Source organism: Salmo trutta, chromosome 3 (assembly GCF_901001165.1).
Source record: "Salmo trutta chromosome 3, fSalTru1.1, whole genome shotgun sequence".
NCBI classification, from domain to species: Eukaryota; Metazoa; Chordata; class Actinopteri; order Salmoniformes; family Salmonidae; genus Salmo; species Salmo trutta.
In genome coordinates this window covers 52,453,521-52,478,554 of record NC_042959.1, presented here as the reverse complement: position 1 = coordinate 52,478,554, position 25,034 = coordinate 52,453,521, and the positions used below count along the sequence as shown (strand labels likewise).

Sequence of the window (25,034 nt, the reverse complement as noted above, 5' to 3'; positions counted from 1 at the left end):
TGCACCTGCTATAACATCTGCTAAACTGTGTACATGACCAATAAAGTTTGACTTGATAATACACATACCATTTCAGATATTAGTTTGATTATAACTCAAAGATGCAAAACAGTATTTTTCTTTGTCATGATATGTTAGATAACGTTCCCTTCCATGCTGCAGTGTTCGATCTAATGCGTTCTGGGAAATGTATTTTTAAACATATTTTTAAGGGAATTATCAACATGATCTTAGAATATTTCCAGACAAGTGTATTTAAAATTGTTTTACAAGAATGAGTTTTAAAAATGAAATATTTCAACCTTATGCTACATGTTATTGGTAACCATACATTATGTCAAAATAAACATTTCTATGGTGATAAAGGAGCCATTTGAATTTAATTGAATCTTTAATTGAATCGAATTAAATTAATTTATATTTCCTTTAATTCAATTCAAATTCTGCTTCATGTGGGGTGTGGCCAATTCAAATTAAATTCAAATTCAAGATTCTAATTGAAATTAGAGCCATTTGTAACACAATTCCAATTTGATCCCAACCCTGGTATGTACACTCTTAGAAAAAAGGGTTCCAAAAGGGTTCTTCGGCTGTCCTATGTAGATAGCACCTTTTCTTCTAAGTGTACAGTGTATGTTAAACTACTGTGACCATTTCCCCTTGAATTATAAATAACCTAAAGTGCTCAAGAACTCAAATCTCCGGTGATTGAACCCCTTAGAATCAATCCCCTTATGTGAATATGTGATTCAAGCATCTGTGCATTTCTCCTCCTTTGCTTCAAACACGCACAATGTTACACTGTCCTTTATTTTGAAAAAGGAAAAAAAAGAGCAAAACCTCGAGGGAATCCAGCCCAGACTGGCTGGCTCATATCCGAGGGTGTTAACAGGTAAAGGTCATTTCTGCGTGGAGCAGACAGACACCTGAGTTCACCTGGGGTTCAGAGAGAGGTCAGGGAACCTGTGCTGTTTTGACACGTTATCTCCCTGTAGAGGGCTTTGTTAGCACAGGAATTAACACCCCACTTGTATTTATTTTTCAGGTCTCACAGCTACTTCAGATGCTCAGGAGAGTATCAAGAGCTCATGTACAGTGGGTTTTAAAGGTATTGGATATGCACATATTGTTAAAAGTGTTAACTTTTGCATAGAAAAAAAAAGGACAATTGTAAATTGTGATTCTTACAAGTATTACACTTTTTAGGATAAAAACGAAACTAATTTGACTGAAAAGTCGTTATATGTTGATACATACTGTTGAATATGGTAAGTGAAACCTTCTATAGGTGCAAGTAGCGTGGTCACATGAATGGCAAGAATCTGGGGTACAATACAAACAGTTTAATTGTGTAATTAACAATAAAGAACCACTCCTAGTTAGACAATTTCTGCATAAAGAAACCGAGAAACACTTATAAAACAGTCAGTTGTAACAAAATAACTGATGTTCTCATTGAAATAAACTCATAAAAAAGAAAAAAAATGTATACAGGATATTTATACAGGAATAGCTTGAATTGGATTGTTAACCAAAGGAAGACACATTGCAGACATCGATATTCACACAGATTGCATATGTTTTTCTCTCTAAGGTGTTCTATAGGTTAGTAATTTACCTATGCTTATTTGCATGATAGTAAAAATTGCATACAACATTAATTGTGAAGCTTGTAGCATGAGTTGCTTGACATACAGCACTTTTATAGGCAACCTTTAAAGCACATTTTCCATTTAAAACGTTAAGACACTTTTTGTTTTTACTGCCCATCAAAATTACATTTATAAATAGAAAAGGATCAGTGAAATAAAAAAAGCGCTATGTAACAAACTTTCCAAAAAAAGTAATTACATCAGAAACACTGCATGAACTGCAAATAAATAATGTAGAAGACAACAAAAAACAGAGTTTGTGAATCACATTTTTAAACTGTGTGGCTGATTCAAAAAGTTACAGTGACAAAGGTTTTGCAAAATAATCTAATCGGCAGTGCCATATAGTACAAGGCATTTATTGGCATAGTTTCTTTAAGACTGTATTTTATTTTTTACAGTTAATATAATGTCTATATATATATTTATATTTCTTCCTAACAAATAATATGTAACGATTGAGCTATTCTCGGCGACGCACTTGGGGGTGCGTTTCGGGTTCCAGAGTTTGAGTGATCCGTAATCACGGTCATGTTTTTCGCTTTTTCAAAGAATAACTAATTTGCCAGCAGGCTTCCAGACTTAGTACCTCATCATTAAGGCCCTGTCATCCACTTGTTCCTCGATTTCATATGCATTTGAAAAAATCCAGTTAACACCACATACGTAAACACCTATCAAAGTCCTATCAAACTCCATGGGGGCTTTTTATTACAATATCAGTAGCTCAAAAAGAAAGGAAATCAGTGTAAAACAACAGACATTAAGTGCAGTCAGCAAATATCCACGGCAACATACTTCAAATCATTTTTTTGTGCAGGTTATTTAAATGATGCATCAGTCTTTACAGTGAATAATACAAGTTTTACAAAATCAGAAAAAGCAATACTTATTCGTATTACTGTAGTCTGTGGAAATGGAGGGGTTTCCAGTGTGAGAATGCTAGCGTTGCGTAGCCTTTCAGTCTGCATTGATATATAAACGCTAATTGTACGCATAGAGTCCAGACTCTGCATTGATAAAAACACTACTCTTTTCTCTCGCAGTGGCCGCACTGCGCTAGCCAGACCATTACCCTTTAGCATTGCATTCAGTCTCTGTGTGTATAGCAACACTACTCTTTTAGCACAGTGTTCAGACTGGGGGCTGCTCTCTCTACTCCTTGGCCTCGTGGTCAGATTCTGAGAGGGCCTCGGCGCGGGCCAGGTGCTCCTCGATCTTGATGGAGAAGATGGTGCTGTTGGTCTGTGTGCTCTCTTCCAGCTCCTTCAGCAGCTCGGCGCTGCCCTCCCTGAATTCCGACAGTTCCTCCTCGAAGGCCGGGCTGCTGCTACTGCTGTTGCTGGGTTCCTTGGGTGGCTTGGCCGGGTGGTTGACGTAGAAGCGCTGGTTCTGGAAGAACTTGATGATGGTGAGCTTGGGTAGGTCCAGCTGGGCCGATAGGGTGTGGATGGCCTCCTCGTCTGGGTACATCCCCACGTCCTGGATGAAGCTCTGCAGAATGCCTAGGGCCTCTTGGGAGATCTTGCCCCCGCCGGAGCGGGCCTTGGTGCCCCCGCCGCCGCGGCCCTCGTCCTCTGTCTCTGCCGGGGAAGCGGTGGAGGGCTGGCGAGGGGGCAGCCGGGGGCCCATGGGTGGTTGCTGCTGCTGCTGTTGCATGGGCTGCTGGGACAGTGGAGGCTGGGAGGGGTGCTGGAGGGACATGGGGGGCTGGTGCTGCTGCTGTGGCTGGGGCGGTTGATGGGTCTGAGACTGTGGTGGGAAAAGGGGGGGGGGACAAAAGACAGGATGTTATCAGTGAACACTTATTGGCGACTTAATAACGCCTTTCATTCAAATCAATTGAGTTGTGTAGAAAAATGGGCCCACTGTGCACAGAACAGGCGCTCCGCTGGAGGAATTTCCATGTAATATCTTATTGAATGTAATCAGTCCTTGAGATTTTTTTTCATGTGGAAATTGTGTCTTTCATTGTGGGGTAGAGGCACCAGTACTCACATACAAACCTGCACGCACACACACACACACACACACACACACACACACACACACACACACACACACACCACACAGGCACGCAAACACGTACAAAGACACTGAGACGCCGAGAATTCACACGGAAACTGTCCATTCTGGTTGGTACTGTCGAGCTTATCAGACCCCATTCAGATTATATTGCCAGACCACGATAAACAAAATCAATGTGTGTACAATTCAAAACGCGATCGCCGCCGATTGCCATGGGTGTGAGAACGCTAACGATGGCTTTGCTTTGCCGTCAGTATCCCGCTAGTGTAAACACATGACACATTACTCCTAAAATGTCTCATTGTTTGCGTGGAGAGAGGGTTGAGTGGGCAACTCGTGCTCTCTATTGAACACACAACAGTTTTTTTCCCCCTGAGTCAGACCCACTCCAATTGGAGTTTGGTAATGAAGTTTAGAAAACACAGCACTTTACAGATAGCTTACCGGCCAGCTGCACATATTCACTCAAAGATCCAATTTTACACTACAACACACACATATAGCGAGCTTTAATAAGGGAAGCTTCTCTCCACGTCTGTGAATCACTGTTTTGCAACAGGTCTCTCGTGAGAACAAGCTTTTTAATAAATAGACTGGCCTGAGTTGACAGAGGTTCAACGCCAACACCAATAAGCACTATGAATTGCAAGTGTCAGTAGTTCCTCTATGCATTACAGTACTGAGACATTTTACTGGAAGCCAAATCATTTCTATTTCATTAGTGGTTAACTTTTCTGCGAAGTATCCCAAATTGGTCATTTCTTTTCACTTTTTTAATCTGATATTAGGCTCAATGAGAAAAATCTGATTATGGTATTTCTACACTGGTGCTTTTATATGGGACTGGCCATAAGTTTCTGGCTAACAAAATAACTGATCAGCCATTCAGCTGCCACTATGTTTAATAGAAGTATTTATGTTTATAATTCACAATTTTTAAAGTTTAAAGTGAGTCTCAGGTTTCTGTGTTTATTTGCAAGCTGCCTTTTAAAAAGAAAACTTAGATAAGTTAAAAGAAAGAGTACATTTTCAAAGTATTTCATTAAAAACACAAACTTTGACTATTACTATGTTTGTGATTAATAGAGATCATTTGTAGAAATGTCCCCTTACTGCTGGTTATTACGAACACCAGATAATTACAATGTAAAACTAAGGGATAATACTGGTTGCTTATTTGAAATCACAACATAAAATGAAAGAATACAAATTCTCTCTCTCACCTGTAGTGGGTCTGTGTGGGACATATACATCAGAGTTGGGTTCTGTGGGTACAGACATCAGAGTTGGTGTCTGTGCTTGTGTGTGTATCTCCTCTCATCTTCAATGGATGTGTATGCGTGTCCACTGCACATAGGTACGTGTATGTATGTGTGTATGTACACGTCTATGTGTATTTATGCGCTTGTGTGTGTGCATGTATGTATTAATGTGCACGTCTTTGCCTCCTCACCTGCATGGGGTCAGTGGACATGTGCATCGTGTGCGGGGGCCGGTCGGCGTGGTGCTGCTGCTGCTGGCCGGCCGTGCTCTCCTGTTCGTAGATGGCGTCACGCTCCGCCTGGGCCAAGCTCAGGAAGCGGCGGATCATGGACAGGTTCTCCCACAGCGTACGGTTCTCCGGGCTGGGGTCCTCCTTCCAGCGCAGAAGCTCACACAGCCAGCCCTTTACCGAAAGGAAACGACAGCGAGGTTTAGCCTGACCCTCCACTTTAACGGCTGTACTCACACAGAGAGAAACCCTAACCAGGGGTGGAGAGTACACCTATAGCTTTACATTTTAGCCCATTCCTGTAACATGCCAATATAATACAATTCCAAAGGCAGCAAAATAACACATTCTGGGACCATGTGGTATGACAACATACACATGTATGTAGTATTCATAGCATGTAGCACAAAATGAAGGACCCATTTAACAGTTTACAGGAAACATTATACTCTAGCCCAGCAGAGGGCCATGAGAGATGGGACTGTGGGCCATAGAGGACTGTAGCTACACAATATTAATTTACACAGAGCATGTATCTGAGAAGCCCCAGTCAAAGGCAGCTTGTGTGTGTGACTGTGTGGGTGCAGCTGAGCGGTACAGTACGGTAGAGACGGAGCCCATCTATGGAGCTCTGTGATGAGGTCCTGTGACTCAGTTATACAGCACTGGATGTGGAGGGAACTCAACTGGGCCGTGTGAGGGCAGGGCAGGGGGGTGATCACCATGACAGAACTGAAGCAGAGGGTGAGAGAAAATAGTGTGAGATGAAGAGTAGAGAACGAGGGAGCCAGCGAGAGAGAGAGAGAAAGGAAGGAAGAGAGAGAGAGAAAGGAAGAGAGACGGAGAGAGCGAGAGAGAGAGCGAGAGCGATAGAGGGAGAAAAAGACACAGAGAGAAAGGAAGGAAGAGAAACAGACAGAAAAATAGGGAATTTTAAATGACCGTGGCAAAAAGAGAGCTGTAACGGGTGAGAAGGCAGAAGGAGGGAGGGAAGGAGGGAAAGCAGCTTCGTTGAGGGAGGGCGAGAATGTGAGTGTGTGTGAGAGAGAGAGAGAGAGAGAGAGAGAGAGAGAAAGAGAGAGAGGAGAGAAGGGAGAGCGATGAAGCTGTTCAGCCGGTAGTCTGTCCTGGCAGCGTGACAGAGCAGTACTGTAATCTCCCAGCCAGTGTGCGGCAGCACCTTTCATTTCCACAGGATTACACTGCGCTGGTCACACACACACACACACACAAACACACACACACACAAACACACACACACAGGGGCAGAGCCACGCCACCACACTGCATGCAAGAGATAACTCAGCATTTCTGTTGTCCCCTGTTCCAGCTCCTCCCCTAAGCCACATCAAACCCAGGAGGGTTTTGGAGAAAGCCGGGAGCAACGGAGGGAGAGAGAGAGAGAAAGAGAGAGGGGGAAGAACAAGGAAGAGAGAGAGAGAGAGAGAGAGTGAGAGAGAGAGAGAGAGAGAGAGAGAGAGAGAAAGACAGGGAGAGAGAGTATGAGAGAAAGAAGGACAGGGAGAGAAAGAGAGTGAAAGAGAGAGGAAAAGAGAGAGAGAGAGAGAGAGAGAGAGAGGGGTAGAAGGGACCTAAAGACTGCGTGCCCACCTTGTTCTTCTGCCACGTTTATTGTTGCCTTTTTTAATTTGCATGCAGAGGGATTTGGACCGCGTTACCACTTTGATGTTTGTTGGTTTCGGCTGATTCGGTATTGAGGAGCACCCCTCTTTTCACCCCCACATGCCTCCCTGCCTCTTCCGAGCCAGAACTGAACCACACTACCAAGGCCGCGATGAAGTAATCCAACTCAAACACTCCCCAAACCAGCAGGATTAAACCCAAAGTGCTAAAGGCCAACATGAACCCCATAGTAATTCTGGGAAGTCCTCACATAAATTAACTAGCTAGTTAAAAATAACTACAGTAAAAACAAGAGGTAAAGTCTTAATATGTTGTGACTATGCTATTCATATTTTGCTGAAAGCTCATTGATAGAATGTTGTACGACTAAAGTAAAGGAAGTTTGACACAGAGAAGTTTAACATTTACACAAAAACTGGTAAAATTATCACAAAAGTGTAGCTAATGTCAAAATGGCAGCTTCCCTCAGTCGTCCCCACACAAGTGGACAGTCAGCGTTTTCCCTGGTGGTTTAAAGAGCTGAAGTCGTGTTTGTGTTTGTCTAATTGCATTGCTTCCACAGGCCTTGGCAGAAGCATTGAGGGAAGAAAGAGAGGTGGGAGAGCTGGTCAAAGGAGGTGGCACTTGGCTCTCTTGCCAGCAAACTCAGGGGGGAAAAAAACTTGGTTTCGATAAAAAAAAACGTGATGTGAAAACTTCATTTGGAGTGAGGATTTCTGTCTAATAATCACAATGACAATGTGACATGGTGGAGAAATCCAAAATGGTGTTCCAGCTTACTATCATATATATGACTTAACCATTGTTTCAACTTCTATTTGAAATTGTGCAGACTTTCAAAGCTTTAGATAGACTGTGCAGAAATGTATAAGCAGCATCAATTGGTGTAATAGTTATTAGGTTGGCTGCACAATGCATGTTGTGTTACTGTGTTGAAACAGGCACCTACAACAAGAACCAAACATCTCTGTTGCTCTGTGTACTACGTCCATATTGTTCATTTCCCCCCTAACAACACTGTTTGAATACGCTGTACTTACACTGCTCACCAATTCTGAACTACCTCGAACTCTCTCAGAGTTGGTGAAGAGCTCTCTATAAATAAAAATGTATTATTCATAATGATTAGCATGGAGAATGGAGAGGTGAGGAGAGTGACCACCCTGCCTGTTTTTTCGTCCAATCTGACCGTCAGCACACGGGCTGAGGGGGTGAAGAGGTGCAGAATGACAGAGTAATATACTCTTCAGCAGCAGGCCTCACACAGCCCAGCAGAGCTCCCATTGTTTAGCACAGTATAAATAGCAACCGGGCACTCTGACTTATTTCGCTCCCAACACAATGCTGAATTCATGCGCAAGATTCACCCAACTACGCAGCGGCACACCGTACCCTGTTTGTGTGTGTGTCTGCGGCAGTCACAAGCTGCCAATGAGAGCATAGGCCTGCTCTGTCAGGGAACAGCCCGGTATTCACGCCCACCCCTCTTCCCTTCACCTCCCTCCCTTCTCCCTCCACAACATGGACGCACACTACTGCATCAATAAACAACACTCTGCTGTGAAACCCTGCATGGAAAAAAGAGAGATGGAGAGAGAGAAATAGAGACATGAGAGAGAGAGAGATAGAGAGAGGCCTACCTCCACAGTCACACGGCAGGGCCAACACCTATCTCTAATCTCATTTGGTCATTATGAGCCCCATCAGTCCACCACCGAAAAATAAGCCGGCAGATGTCCATCAACTGTGATTCTCTTTTTGTTAGGTGGGGGGGGGGGGGGGGGGGGGGGATTATAACACAATCAAATTGAATATGGTGCTTTATACAATAATTGTCTACACTGAAACAAAAGCACATTTGACCTTGTAGATGCAAAACATCTGTTACAGGAGGGGGAAACCCCAAAAAAAACGTGTGACAGTTGGGAGAAAAAGATTGCGATCCATTGTCGTGGCTGGACTTGTGGAACTTGTCAGAGGAGGGACTGAGAGCTGCAGAGAGCCAGCCAGACTCACATCTCTGTCCGAGAGGGAGAGAGAAATAAAAAGTAGGAGAGACAAAGCATTATTGTCTTTCCCTCCTTGAACCTGGCACAGGGCCCAGCTCCACTAGCAGACAATGCTATGCAGATACATGCAGCTGATAACACGGTATGTTCAAACCTGTTTCTCCTCTGAGCGTCACCTTAGAGCGCGTTCCCCCCACACAGTTACCAGCACTGGGTTGTAAATACGGCGCCATGCCCATCTGTTGATGGGAAATACCGACCTGCTTGATGTTCAGCATGTGAGAATCTCCCGCAACAATAAGCAAAAATTTACTGTGAAAAACGGACCCGATGTTTTGTGTGTGTGAGGAAATCTTAATATGCAAATAAGGCAGGTCCGAGCGCCTATTCAAATAGTCTTGGCGTGGAGGGGGGGGGGGGGGGCAAGGGAGAAATGGGGTCGAGGCCCTCAATTGAACTCAACCATTCTTCCCCGGGGGAACTGGAGGTCTAGCTACCATGTGGCCATCCTGAAAAATCCTACACTCTTAGCATGCATTCACAGTGCTGACTAGAGTTGGGATTCCTTCTACCCGTCTCACTCATTCTGTAATAAAACAATGAGTAAAGATTTTGAAGCACTTAAAAGTAGAGTAAGTAGTACAAATACGTCAAATCAAATCAAATGGTATTTGTCACATGTGCCTAGTTTAAAAATAATAATACAATAAAATAGTAACACAAGGAATAAAATAAAATACACAAGAATGGAGCAATATACAGGAAGTAGCAGTACCAGATCAATGTGCAGAGGTACTAGGCATTTGAGGTAGATATGTACATGAAGGCAGGGTAAAGTGCCTCGGCGTCAGGATAGATAATAATAAGAGTAAAATAAAGAACAGCAGCACCATATGATGAGTATAAAAGTGTGTGTGTGTGTAATGTGTATGTATGTGTGTTTGTGTTGTGTCGGTATGCGTGTATTTGTTATGTGTGTGTGTGTGTGTGTTTGTATTTAGTGTATGTTGAATGTGCGTGGGTTTTTGTGTGGGAGTGTCAATGTAGGGTGTATATATCGTCTAGTGAGCGTGCGTAGGGTCAGAGCAAGATAGAGTCAGTGCAGATAGTTCAGATACCATTCATTGACTATTTAGCAGTCTTGCTATTTAGCAGTCTTTGGCTTGGGGGTAGAAGCTGTCTCAGAACCTGTTTGCCGGACGGTCTATGGCTTCGGTGGCTGGACTCTTTGGCAGTTTTTCAGGCCTTCCTCTGACACCCTCTGATACAGAGGTCATGGATTTCAGGGAGCTCGGACCCAGTGATGAACTGGGCTGTCCGCACCACCCTCTGTAGGGCTTAGCGGTCAAGGGCGGTGCATTTGCCATTCCAGGCGGTGATGCAGCCAGTCGGTGATCAGGCCTTCCACCGTCGTATTGTCAGAAAACTTGATGATGGTGTTGGAGTTGTGCATGGCCATGCAGTCATGGGTGAACAGGGAGTACAGGAGGGGACTAAGCACATACACCTGAGGGTCCCCCTTTTGAGGGTCAGCGTGGCAGAGGTGTTGTTGCCTACCCTCATCACCTGGGGCCGGCCCGTCAGGAAGTCCAAGATCCAGTTGGAGAGGGAGGGGTTCAGTCCCAGGGTCCCAAGCTTGGAGGGGACTATAGTGTTGAACACTGAGCTCTAGTCTATGAACAGAATTCTCACATAGTTATTAACCTCTTGTCCAGGTGGGAGAGGGCAGCGTGAAGTGCAATTGAGATTACGTCCTCTGTGGACCTTTTGGGGGGTATGCAAATTGGAGTGGGTGTAGGGTGTCTGGGATGATGGTGTTGATGTATGTCATGACTAGCCTTTCAAAGCATTTCATAACTACAGATGTGAGTGCGACAGGACGATCGTCATTTAGGCAGGTTACCTTGGAGCTCTTGGGAAAAGGGACAATGGTGGTCACCTTGAAACATGTTGGGATTATAGACTGGGACAAGGAGAGATTAAAAATGTCAGTGAAGACACTTGCCAGCTGGTCTGCGCATGCTTTGAGAATGTGCCCTTGTGATTGTTAACCTGTTTAAACGTTTTTCTCACATCGGCCACGGAGAGCGAGATCACACAGTCATCCGGAAAAACAGCAACTTTCACGCAAGGCACAGTGTTACATTCCTCGAAGCGAGCATAAAAGGCATTTAGTTTGTTTGGGAGTTCTGCATAGCTGGGCAACTCACGGCTGCGTTTCCTTTTGCAATCCATTATCGTCTGCAAGCCCTGCCACACACAACGAGTGTCAGAGCTGGTGTAGTAGGATTCCACCTTCCTCCTATATTGTCCTTTTGCATGCTTGATGTCTCGTCGGAGGTCATAGCTTTCTTGCATGCGTCCACATCCGTGTCCCATGTCTTGTAAGTGGTAACTCTGGCCCAGTAGGTAATACATTTGAAGTCGGAAGTTTACATACACCTTAGCCAAATACATTTAAACCCAGTTTTTCACAATTCCTGGCATTTAATCCTAGTAATAATTCCCTGTCTTAGGTCAGTTAGGATCACCACTTTATTTTAAGAATGTGAAATGTTACTGTGGATATAGATACTTTTGTACCTGTTTCCTCCAGCATCTTCACAAGGTCCTTTGCTGTTGTTCTGGGATTGATTTGCACTTTTCGCACCAAAGTACGTTCATCTCTAGGAGACAGAATGCATCTCCTTCCTGAGTGGTATGATGGCTGCGTGGTCTCATGGTGTTTATACTTGCGTACTATTGTTTGTACAGATGAACGTGGTACCTTCAGGCGTTTGGAAATTGCTCCCAAGGATAAACCAGACTTGTGGATATCTACAATTATTTTGCTGATTTATTTAGATTTTCCAATGATGTCACGCAAAGAGCCACTGAGTTTGAAGGTAGGCCTTGAAATACATCCACAGGTACACCTCCAATTGACTCAAATTATGTCAATTAGCCTATCAGATGCTTCTAAAGCCATGACATCTTTTTTCTGGAATTTTCCAAGCTGTTTAAAGGCACAGTCAACTTAGAATATGTAAACTTCTGACCCACTGGAATTGTGATACAATGAGTAATAAGTGAAATAATCTGTCTGTAAACAATTGTTGGAAAAATTACTTGTGTCATGCACAAAATAGATGTCCTAACCGACTTGCCAAAACTATAGTTTGTTAACAAGACATTTGTGGAGTGGTTGAAAAATGAGTTTTAATGACTCCAACCTAAGTGTATGTAAACGTCTGACTTCAACTGTGCATGGTTTTGGTTTGGATATGTTCTTATAGTAACTGTGGGGATGACATCATCTACAGTGCTAAAGTATTCAGACCCCTTGACTTTTTACACATTTTGTTACGTTACAGCCTTATTCTAAAATGGATTAAATTTTTTAAAAACTCAGCAATCTACATACAATACCCCATAATGACAAAGCAAAAACAGGTTTTTAGAATGTTTGCAAATGTATAAAAAAATGTAAAACAGAAATACCTTACTTACATTAGTATTCAGATCCTTTGCTATGAGACTCGAAATTGAGCTCAGGTGCATCGTATTTCTATTGATCATCCTTGAGATGTTTCTACAACTTGATTGGAGTCCACCTGTGTTCAATTCAATTAATTGGACATGATTTGGAAAGGCACACACCTGTCTATATAAGGTCTCACAGTTGAGTTGAGTGCATGTCAGAGCAAAAACCAAGCCATGAGGTCGAAGGAATTGTCCGTAGAGCTCCGAGATAAGATTGTGTCGAGGCAAAGATCTGGGGAAGGGTACCAAAAAAATGCTGCAGCATTGAAGGCCCACAAGAACACCCTGGCCTCCATCATTCTTAAATGGAAGAAGTTTGGAACCACTAAGACTCTTCCTAGAGCTGGCCACCTGGCCAAACTGAGCAATCTGGGGAGAAGGGCCTTGGTCAAGGAGGTGACCAAGAACCCGATATTCACTCTGACCGAGCTCTAGAGTTCCTCTGTGGAGATGGGAGAACCTTCCAGAAGGATAACCATCTCTGCAGCCCTCCAACAATCAGGCTTTTATGTTAGAGTGGCCAGATGGAAGCCACTCCTCAGTAATAGGCACATGACAGTCCGCTTGGAGTTTGCCAAAAGGCACCTAAAGATTCTCAGACCATGAGAAACAAGATTCTCTGGCCTGAATGCCAAGCTTCAGGACACCTGGCACCATCCCTATGGTGGTGGCAGCATCATGCTGTGGGGATGTTTTTCAGCAGCAGGGACTGGGATACTAGTCATGATCAAGGGAAAGATGAATGGAGCAAAGTACAGAGAGATCCTTGATGAAAACCTGCTCCAGAGCTCTCCGGACCTCAGACTGGGGCGAAGGTTCACCTTCCAACAGGACAACGACCCTAAGCACACAGCCAAGACAACGCAGGAGTGGCTTCGGGACAAGTCTCTGAATGTCCTTGAGTGGCCCAGCCAGAGCCCGGACTTGAACTCAATCGAACATCTCTGAAGAGACCTGAAAATAGCTGTGCAGCAACGCTCGCTATCCAACCTGACAGAACTTAAGAGGATCTGCAGAGAAGAATGGGAGAAACTCCCCAAATACAGGTGTGCCAAGCTTGTAGTGTCATACCCAAGAAGACTCGAGGCTGTAATCGCTGCCAAAGGTAGTTCAACAAAGTACTGAGTAAAGGGTCTGAATACTTATGTAAATACTTATGTAAATGTCACGGCGTTTCCCTGTGGCTCAGTTGGTAGAGCATGGTGTTTGCAACGCCAGGGTTGTGGGTTTGATTCCCACGGGGGGCCAGTACAAAAAGAAAAAGAAAAATGCATGAAATTAAATGTATGCATTCACTACTGTAAGTCGCTCTGGATAAGAGCGTCTGCTAAATGACTAAAATGTAAAATGTAAATGTAATATTTCAGTTTTTTGTCATTATAGTCTATTGTGTGTAGATTGATGAGGAAAAAAAACTATTTCATCAATTTCAGAATAAGGCTGTAACATGACAACATCTGGAAAAGTCAAGGGATCTGAATACTTTCCGAAGGCACTGTATGCACTTATTGATGAAGCCCGTGACTCTTGTGGTGAACTCCTCAACGTAGGTATACAGCTATTGTTTTGCATGTTTTGCAATTGTTTTCAGGATTCACCTTAAGTCAATGGTAACACAAGTAGAGTGAACCGTGAAAGAGCTCATGCAGATGTCTATGTGCACCATTACATTATTTCCACCTGGTAGAGCTCAGGTCCTGGGCTTTACTCACTGATCCTGCAGGGGATTGTTCTGCGCATGGTAATACATGGTAATACTCTTGACTGTTCATAACTCAACCATCTGACTCCCTGCAATAGAACTCATTGGACTGGGGCCTGACTGTCCATGAGCATTTGTGCTATAGAATGAATCTATCAATTAACACTTTTTAGAAACAACGAATGAAAAGTGATGATTTGTGTTGAAGGATTTGTACACAAAACAATCCAGTCAAATTGTGAATCCTTAGTAGGAAATATATTTCTCAACAGAATATAATGTCATCTGCAATTGTAATCCCTTATTTTGGACGTTTATACCGAGTTTAACCTGTAACATGCATTAATGTCTTGTCAAAGTGGAATTCTTTCAAATCGGTTGCCAGATTGGTTACCTAACCCCGTTGCAGGAGTGTCAACAGTAGAGTATGCATACATACCCACATCTGCTCAATCTGAAACAAACAAGGCAACCTGTTTCCCTGCATTCATTTTCAAATTGCAACATGGGAAGTCTTGACCGACGCATTTCAGACCCGCAGTGGAAGATATATGATGTCAAAGACACCAGCTGGGAAACGTGATATCAGCGTTTACTGAGTGAAAGGTCATGCCCTCTCGCATCACAATGCGCCAGTTGTCAACAATAGCAGACTGGAACATCTACATTGCACATATGCTGCGGAGTGAAAGCATGATTGTGCAGGAAACGTTCTCTTTCTCAGCATTTACTCTCAGAACAATGCCAATCGGTTCATCGTCACAGAATGCCACAGTTGCAGTATGAATTCCTATAACGGGAACACTTAGAACTGGGACAGAACGACCAGAGCAGGTCAATGAAATGTCAAAATCCTCAAATACAGAACATGACACATCTGTGCTCTGCTCTGCCAGGCTACAAAATGACAAAACAAATCACTATGTTGTATGCCGGGTCTGTCTGTCAAACATTAGGAGGCATGTTCAGTTGACCGTGGAAAAAATCAATCAAGCTATTCCGGTTTTGATAACTATTAAACACAGAGAGAGAGAGAGAGAGAGAAAGAGCGAGAAAGAGAAAGAGAGAGAGAGAGAGAGAGAGAGAGAACAGTAAAATCTCTTCAACATTATAGTATCCCTCTGTTAACATCTTCTATGGAGTCTACAACAGTATTGAGGCAGCTACAGAAACAGGAGAACAAGTAAGAGAGTGAATGAATGCACAAAGGACCACTAACTCACAAAAGAGGAAGAGAGAAGAAGGAAGTTTCAGAGCTAAACAGCATCTGAATTAGGAACACACCAATCACCTACGAGGAGTGTGATTCCATCAATTATAAGCACTTGATTGAGATTTAATTCAAAGCTGGAGTTTAATTGCTAATATCAGAGCATAATTAAGATGATAAATCATGACTGATCTTCGTGAATTATGGATTAAAATAGCAGAAAACCTGCAAATTGTGTATGTCAGCTAAAGCCGCATCTGTAATTGGTCTACATGTTTGCTGTCAGATGGAAGGGACTGTTACATTTGTTCAAATCTCCAAATAGGGTCTCAATGAATGACATGTATGAGATGGGAGGGACGTCTTAACCCTCTGTATGAAATGAGAACCGGTGTGGAAAGTCATAGCTATACAGTATGAGAAGTCTACTTTGTGGAATCATGTGCGTAGTAAGAGAGAGGAGAGAGACAGGGTCTGGAGAGAGGAGAGAGACAGGGTCTGGAGAGAGGAGAGAGACAGGGTCTGAAGAGAAACAAGTAGAAGGAGTGAGAGAGAGAGAGAGAGAGAGAGAGAGAGAGAGAGAGAAAGAGAACGAGAGCGAGAGCGAGAGATAGAGAAATAGAAAGCGGGAGCACACAAGCATTCGAATAGGTCCTAATGTCTCCCCATGCAATTCCTCTCTCTCCCTCTCTCTTACTCTCTCTCCTCCTCTCTCTCTCCCTCTCTCTTACTCTCTCTCCTCTCTCTCTCTCTCGCTCTCTCTCTCTCTCACATACACACAGACTAACACATCCCCACACTGCATCTGCTGGAGCTTGTGGCTGTAGTTAAATTGAAATATTTCCCGGCGTGTGTCAGAAGCATGCAGAATGGTAATTATGACAGATCTGATTAGGCGGGCCGAGTCGGGCGGCTCCGGGCTGCAGGTGCGACCTTGTGCATTCCTGCGTGTGTAAATAAAATTAATTACAAGCGTGGGGGCGCGCGGCGCGTGACATCGGTGCGCAAGGGGGGGACTCCCACAGGGGGCACCCTAATGGAATATTTTCCCCGAGTCTAATAATACAGTTGGTATTGACTTGAGGTAATTAGGGGGATCATTAAAGCGCTTTTCCCGGCGTATTTGCCTGCCTGATCAGATTAGCCAGAATGGGCCTCAGAACAAGCCCTGTGTGGTCTGTCAGAGGAGATAGTGGGAAAGGGCTGGAGCCGGAGCGAGGCTCTCCCCACACTGTTAGCCCGGCCTGGGAAGGAGAAGCAACGGGGGCGTGGAGGGTGAGAGCTGCCTCAGACTTGGGACAGCGGAGGGCAAATGTCGGGGAGTGGAATGTGGGGATGGAGGTAGGTACAGTAGGTGTGGTGGAGGGGGGAAAAAGGGCAGAGCGGAGGAGAGAAAGAGGGTGTGAGTGTGTGAACGAGAGAGAGAGAGAGAAATAGACAGTAGAGTAGTACAGTAGAGAGGCATGTGCATGCTCAGTGGGGGGGGTTTAGAGGTGGTTGATGAAATGAGAGGCAGTGGGTTAGATGCTGGTGGGGATTATTCTGTCCATTAAACAATAAGAAAAATGCTAATTTTAGAGGGAACAGGAGGAACTGCCTTTTGCGAGATAATTCATACACTAAATTAATTATTCAGACATCTGGGCCTCCGGTTCCAAAAATTGTCTCTTTAATATTATAGAGGATCTGCCACCGTTTCCCCGACAACCTAATAACCAAGCAACCGGATAAATAAATTAATTAATTAATAAACATTCATGGCCTTTCTTTCCCTTTTGGTGATGCTCTCTCGTTTCTAATCTGCCTCAGCTTCGCAGGGAGACAATCCGGAGTCTGTAAACAAACAATGGAGATATTATGTTGGCCGTTACACCACAGAAACAGAAGTGAAACTTTGGGAGGTGATTTATAACTTCACTCTGGATCAGCCCTATGACGGCACCCCAGTCATTTTATCCATGAAGGCAAAGCACTCAAGTTATTAAAACCCTCACATTTTTTATCTCTAGGTTCATGACTCATGGTGTAGGTGGTCATGCCCAGTTTCTCCCTAGGCTCTTCCTGCTTCAGAAGATCAGATATTGTTCAATTCTGTCAAAGCAGTGAGTCTACATTCCAAATGTCATCTCCCGTAACATCTACCCCTTAGACTAAGCAGAGAGAGGAACCCAGGAGGGGTCCATGAACTGAGTATTAAGGAGGTGGTTGGGCCATATGAGTGGGATGGATGTACAGCGTTCAAGCTGTCCCAGTCAAAAACAACAACACAGATTCCACTAACCCAGGATATGAATCATTTCAGAAATTATAGGCGGGGGGGGGGGGGGGCAGGTCCAGTAATTCCACCACCCTCCTCCTCCCCTCTGTCTCTCTCCCTCTCTCCACCTTTCCACTCCAGACCAGCGAGGCACTCAGTGTCCCTCCCCCCACCCCCCTAGAGAGCTGCGTGCCAGGCGGGCGCAGGGTGACAGATGGCACACACCAGCCCCCCCCTGCCATCCCTGCACCAACCCCCCCCCCCCCCCCCGGTGGCGCAGTGGCGGACCAGATCAGTGCCATTCTGTCTCATTAGAGCCTGGCTAATTAGCGTAGCCTCTTCCAGGGGAGAGAGAGAGAACGAGGGACAGAGAGAGAGAGAGAGAGGGAGAGAGAGAGAGAGAGAGAGGGAGAGAGAGGTAGGCACTTGGTGGTGGCGTTTCTTGTTTGTATTCCACTGGTCACTCTGTGTGTGTGTTGGGGGGTATGAGAGCTAGCCCTGTGGCGCAGGGGCTCCCGGATCGCTTGTTGTGTGACAGCAGGGACTCTGATACAGACAATCACAGCTCCCTCTCAGGATGTGTGTCAGGCAGTTTAGACACCAAAGCCATGTTAGGGGCTCCCCACGGCTAGCCTCCCACCGCTAGCCACCCATCGCTAGCTTCCGCTCCTTTAGCAGCCAACAACATACAGCTAGCCAATATGGATAGCCTCCATTTCACTAGCTAAAACAGATAGCTAGCTAGCTACCACCTCTACCGGTGCAGCTTTGTTAGCACTGACAAGGGCTTTCATCAAAATCTAGCATCCATCATTTCGAACGCTATCACTAAAGGGGCGTCTCCTAATGCTAGCTGCGGATTCTGGAGGCATTGTCTCCTGTGGCTGGCTTCAAACCAATAGGCTACATCATCAACAAAGGCTACCTCAATACTATAGTTACCCTCTAACAACCTGCTCAAACTAGTATACAGTACATCTCCCACAGCTGAATGTTGGCTCAACTTTGAATTTGATAAGAACAAAATTTGACAAAAAATGAAATATGGGTTATTGGATTCTATCCTAATGTAATGTATAGCTGTACAAACAAGTCAAAATGGGCTGTAGTCTCAAGGTATACTGTAGGCTGCATGACTGAATTTGATGTCAACCAGCAGTGGAATGGAGATTTTCAATTGTACTTACTCACTGCACCCAAAATGTCGAGGTTAAAAAGATGATTGAAATGCTACTGTGAATATGAGAGAGAGACCTACCAGTTAAAGGCTGGCAGAAAGAGAGGTCTGCTGTGGTTACAAGCCCTGAGAGGGGACGGGATGGCTGTGTTCCAAACCCCATCCCCCACGCAACACACCCATGCACACAACACACACACACACACACACACACACACACACACACACACACACACACACACACACACACACACACACACACACACACACACACACACACACACACTGGAGTGTAAGCCAATCTCTAAACTCCTGCTTAGAGCTCTCACACTCAGGGGACCACCACTGCTCCCATCCTCTCCCACTCCACAGCCCCCTGCTCCCCTTCTCAGATCTCCTCCCCTCTTCTCCCCGCTCCTCCTTTCCCCTCCTCTCCTCGCTCTATCTATCTTTCACAGGGGCAGGGCTAGACGACGCAAACGCACACATAGGCACACACAATAGCTGCCTGAGCCAAGCTCTCCTGTCCTCCAACCCCCCAACATTCGCCAACTCTTCCAGGGTGGTGGGCTGCATACATGTGAGCGTGCGACCACCGAGAATTCCTGTAGTGTGCCGGGATGGCAGTGGGGGCACGGCACACCAATCAAACACGCATGTGCCAGCCTCCATATCGAGACTGAGCCTCCCCCGTCCCCAAACCCCCGTTCCTCCTGCCAGTCTGCACCCCAATGGATGGACCCATCCCCCAACACCATCCACCACCACCAGCTCCTCACTCCCTCACCCTCCAACCCCAGCACCAGCAGCCCCCACTGTGCTAAAGTGCAGAGCCTGGGCCTGGGTCTCTGGTTCTGAGTCTGGGCCTGGTGCAGAGTGGAGCCGCCACTGCCCCTGGTGGTGATGTGGGCCAGGAGGGGCACCAGCTGCCCGGGGAGCGCCCATTACGAGATGGAGCCAGAGATAAGTGCTCTCCCAGGCCCCCTTTCACAGGCATAATTAGCACACTTCTTATCTGCTGCTCAATTCACATTCACACCCTCCGCCTCCATCACCATGAATGGTGGAACAGGGAGACAGGGAGGAGAGAGGGAAGAGAGAGAAGATAGAGAGAGGGAAGAGAGCGAGAGAGAGAGAGAGAGAGAGAGAGAGAGAGAGGGAGAGAGAGAGAGAGAGAAAGAGGGAGAGAAAGAGAGGGGGGAGGTAGGGAGGAAACAGTGGAAACCTGTTCACTCACAAACGATAATCTGAGAAGAGATATTTTTTCTCCCCCTCTTCTCTCTTCTCTTCCAAAAAGTCTTTGAACTCCTGAACAAAAACAATGGTTTGTGCATCAAACTGCAATTTGGTAAAACAAAGATATCTGGCCCTATAATCATGCCAATCAGCGAAAAAAAGAAAAAAAAACTCCACAGATATTTCCAGATAATTTGCCCACTGTTTAATCTATTTTCTTTTTCTTCATCAAGTAACAATTGTGGAAACATTTCCAACTGTGCTCCACCAATATATCAAACCTTTAATAATAACGGCTTGCTCCGCATTTCCTTAATTAGTTTTAATAAGAGTTAAACTGACGGTAATTCTGCTCACACAAACCGGTATTCAACGAGTGGGTTGTTCCCTGGGCGAGATAACAGGCTCCGCTTTAGCTGAGAGTCATTCAGAGCACAGCTAATATAAACAGGTTTGTTTTGTGTTGAAACACTGTCTGCTGTTCGCTAAACCCACAATAAAGGAGACATGTCATTATGGCGATAAATCACCAGTCGGAGGAGAGAGGAGAGTTGCACAATGTGGCGCTTCAGTTTTTGAACCCCCTAACTGGTGAATGTCTCCAGATCTGGTTTTATATCGTGTTTTATTCTTTTGTTTTCTAATGTTTCATCAACCACACTGGAAAGGAGCCAAAATGTCTCCACGACAAGTTCAGGCATGAAATGAAAATATTAGCTCTAAATATTGATGTGTGCATTATATTTCAAGCTGTAACATCCACAGGACTGTAACTAATAGTTTAATAACATACGTTCCCAATAATGTAGCCAGAGACATTCTTTTCTTCAACATTTTCTTTACATTTTTAGTGCCAATTTCTCCCAAAATGATACCAGTTTCTTTGCTAACCCACTTCTACTGCGTGGCAAAGCGGAAAATAATACTTATTGCGTGTGGTGTTGTTCTGCAGGTCTGTGTGTCTGTATCAAATAGTGCCCTTAGTGGTCTGTGGCCTAGAACTGTATGTTGTGTGTACAAAAACGGCAACCAGAGTCTAAGTCAACGTATGGGTCTGTACCTGACTCTTGGAGGCGGCCACCTTGGCAAACAGAGCCTGGGACACCTTGGCCCTCTTCATCTCCTGCTGGATCTCGTCATAGATGGAGGAGTTGATGTTGAGGATGCAGCTCTCTGTCTTGCCGTTCCACTCGCTGGGGAGCGGAGAGGCCTTCACCTGGGCAGGATAAGGAGTGTCAGCAAAAGGGTTGGAAAACAAGGTGATGCTGCCGTGTTTTCTGGATTCGGGGATCTGTCCAGATAGGTAAACATGGGAGACAATTTCACATCAAATGGTTTCATACATTTCATCATTTGTCTAATTAACTTCACTTAACAAATATAAGATAATATAAGCATTAATAAAAAAATGTATGAACTATTAATAAATACATTTTTATTAATTGAATTACTCATTAAAAAGTATTTCTACAAAAATTCAAAATTCTAAAACTGTTATGAGCAAATCATGCTACAATATACATAAAATGCCATAACATACATTATTACGATAACCATTAATAACAATGTTATTGATACAGTATAGTAACGGTGAAAGTGATACAAAGAGATGGTTCATTGTTGTGTTTGCTTACAGGAGAGATGCCCACAGGGATTCTGGGGTTCCAGTCCTCAGGTCTGGCGTTGTTACAGTCTTCTCTCCTGGGCTGCTGGGGCAACAGAGACATGTTTGTTTAGTCCCACCCTCAGAAAGGGGATTTAACAACACACGAACACACATTAGCACAGACAAACGCGCACGCACACGCACACACACAAACACACACGCAACAAAAACTGGTTAAGCCGTATCAACACAAAGGTAGTATACTTCATGTGCAATGACAACTTTAGTACACTGCAGTCTCATTGATGAAGCTAAACTGATCAGAAATCAGATTGCAGAGAGATACATGGAATTGAATCAACATCATTCTGGAGGAAACCCTTTTAAAACTTGTGTGAATACTGCATTTTTAAAATGTTTTTTTTTACGTGTAGGCAATAATTAAATTACTCAAGTATTAATCTTATCAGTTACAAACTTGCCCGAAACAATCTGTAAAAATCACAAATAAATGTTTAATGTATATGTCTAGACACCTAACGGGGGAGCCGTTATGAAAAGATAATGGACCCCAAATTTGTGGTAAACTGGAATGTTTTAAGATTCCTGGGCATCTTTTTAACCGTTTATGACTCAGTAGGCGAGGGGTGTCAGTGTGTGTACTGACTACCAACAATTTCCTCAGTAGCTCTAATTCTTAAGCCTGGGACATGCAGAGACTGGTGAGGGCACTGAAGCCACCCATGGGCACACATGAGAAACATACCTCCGCATAATTTTTTAGGAGGCCTATAAAAGCCTCCCTGTCTGCTCAATTGCTACCCTGACTGATTTATGTGGCTAAATCTCCCAACGCATTACTTTATACTTTATAGGAGCTGTCAGTGGGAGTCTGGCATATGTCCAGGCCAAGGCATACTATGATACAGTAGGACTCAGTCATAGGTGAAGGGAAGAATAGAAAAATGCATATTAGGGCTAATGATCATATGCTTCTATGATGATTCATGTTCAGCATCAGCAGGAAGTAAATAACTGTATAGTAAATGGTGGGAATTTAGAAGTGACCTATCGAGAATAAGCTGGTTCTAATGATGCGAAAAGGTCTGTGTGTCCTGTACTGCCCCATAAAATGATGCATTTAGTATACAAGCCCACCTCTACAACTATAAAAACTGAAATCCCAGCCCTGGAATTTGACTAACACAATTATTCAATCGAGGAAGGTGTGTGCACCTCCTGATCCACACGTTTGACATGGACGACACTGAAGTAAAAGAATTAGGGCCTGAACAGAGGTACGTCTGATAGCAGAAACATGGTCGAGTCTGGTCAATGTGTCGTTGTACGAGGGACAGCTCTCTCTCGCTTTCTCTCTCTCTCACTCTGTCTCCCTCTCTGTGTCTGTCTCTCTCTCTTCCTCTCTCTATCGGCTCTCTCTCCCTTTTTCCATGTCCAGCTTTCACAGCCAACTGACTGTTGAGGAAGACCTGTGAACTGCAAAGTGGCCCTTTTCCTAGTTTAAAACCACTGGTTCAGAGTCTGATTCTTCCCTTTACTTCCAGTTTTGTAAGGACGTCCACTGCGATCTGGCCATGCAGTCAAAGGGGCCTCCCTGTTTGGCCAATGGGTGACACAGGGACATTCTCTCTCTCCCAAATAAAAGGCAGTCTTCAGTCCGAGGCTGAACAGAGCAGGCCTTTGTCTGGCCCTCTCCGCCCCAGACACACTCGACCGCACTCAAAATGTGCTTAAGTGGAAAAGTTGCCACATACCTGTCCAATAAAGGACTTTGATTGTGGGAGAGACAATGGACAGCTGGTGGTCAGGCAGTTGAATGAGGAACTGACTGACTGACAGACTGGGGGAGATTCGCTCCTCCACAGAACTTGTCATCATTGAGTTGCTTCCTATTTTAAGAGTGGGGTGGGTAGCGGCACTTGCTGTACAATTTAAGGTCAAAATAAATGTGTGTGTGTGTGTGTGTGTGTGTGTGCACGCTGCTCTGTCTGTGTGCATGCTTGCCTGTTCGTTCCATACCTGCACTGGCCGGGTGGGCGGGGTGCTGATGAGTGGCGCAGGCCCCATGGCCGAGGCAGCCGTCAGGCTCCTTTCCCTCTCGTCCTGGTAGATACGGTCTCGCTCAGCCTCGGGCAGCTGCAGGAAGTTCTGCATGGCCCGCAGGTTGACCAGCAGAGACTGGCTGGCCGTCTTAGGATCTTCCTCTTTACGCAGGATCTCAGACAACAGGCCCTGGGAGGAAGAGTGGGAGAGGGAGGGAGGGAGAGAGAGAGAGGGAGAGAGAAATGCCCTATTTGTAAGCCCTGAGAAGACTCATACATTGACATCACTACAGGAACTTCATGTCCGTTGTGAACATTCTATTTCTACTCGTAAACTCTCCCAGACCCAGAGGATGATGTAACTATTACAGCACATAGACTCAGTGAGCATCAGTGTAGCAATCAGTGTATCCGCTGTTCCTTTTCAATAGCTATGAATCCTGTCATTACGGGAATCACTGTACTATCAGGACTGTGTGATCGAGGCTTTTCATCCGCCGTTGGACACACACTGAGTGATCCATTTTTAGCTTCTCTTCTTCAATAGGTGTGTGATTTGGAAATAAACAAAATGATTTTGTAATCAACAACTTGACGTCAGTTCTGTTGATAGTTAGACCAACTACCGGAGATAGAACTAGTGGCTCCGCTGTTTAACTAATGGTATGGTAGTTTAGGAAAACACACTGTGCTTGCGACTTAATGAAACACTGAAGGACATCGGAATAGATTCCCTTTATGACGGAGCCGAGAATGTATAACTAGATACAGGTATCAACTCTGAACGGGGAGACAAGCTTTCATACTGACATTGAGTGAATGTCACAGGTATCCTGAAGATTGTGCGAGAATATGTGTGTGTGTGTGTGCGCGTGTGTGTGTGTGTTATGTGTTTGCGTATACGCGCGCGCGCGTGTGTGTGTGTGTGTGCAATTGTGTTTGCGTGTGCTTGCATGTTTATTACGCCCGGCCATGTCCCCAGTCAATCGGCCGCTTCTACAAAAAAGGGACGGCGAGCCCCGGTGCGTCCGCCCCGCCCGCCCGCGTAGACACCACACGCAGCCTTATTAACACCCTCGGCAGAAACAGGAAGAGAAAAACATTAACACACAATAAATAATACAAGAGGAGGCTCTCAAAAGGCACATTCCTATTTCTTCATACCGGCGAGATAAGGCTGAAAGGAGAGAGGCTTGTCAATATGCACAAAAACACCACTGTCTGCTTGCTATCCACTGAACTGTTTTTGTGGAGAGAGCGTCGGTACGCACTGATTCCAATAGATTCTTATCAAGAGGTTTCGTACACAACTTCAAAGTGGCGGAGGAGTAATGAGGTTTGCTGCCACCTCCCCCCAAAAATATGCAGAACATCTTAAGACATTATCTCTGTCAGGGCCCTACTGCGCTGCCTGCCTGTAGAGTGAAATCACATGT

General features: G+C 44.8%; 1 protein-coding gene across 10 annotated transcripts in view; it reads right to left on the bottom strand.

The window, feature by feature from the left end:
• Positions 1-1,323: 1,323 nt before the first annotated feature.
• Positions 1,324-25,034, bottom strand: part of satb1b (SATB homeobox 1b) — a 54,362-nt gene continuing 30,651 nt past the window's right edge. For 5 of the 10 annotated variants that reach the window (XM_029739164.1, XM_029739186.1, XM_029739225.1 and 2 more), the window contains 6 exons: positions 23,561-23,788; positions 21,564-21,638; positions 20,990-21,220; positions 5,134-5,346; positions 4,904-4,945; positions 1,324-3,404 (listed from right to left, as the gene is read on the bottom strand). In XM_029739164.1, coding sequence (XP_029595024.1) covers positions 2,808-3,404; positions 4,904-4,945; positions 5,134-5,346; positions 20,990-21,220; positions 21,564-21,638; positions 23,561-23,788 — 1,386 coding nt within the window. In that variant the 3' untranslated portion in view covers positions 1,324-2,807. The remainder of the gene's footprint in view (positions 3,405-4,903; positions 4,946-5,133; positions 5,347-20,989; positions 21,221-21,563; positions 21,639-23,560; positions 23,789-25,034) is intronic. The other 5 variants (XM_029739233.1, XM_029739209.1, XM_029739193.1 and 2 more) reach the window with 4 other exon arrangements.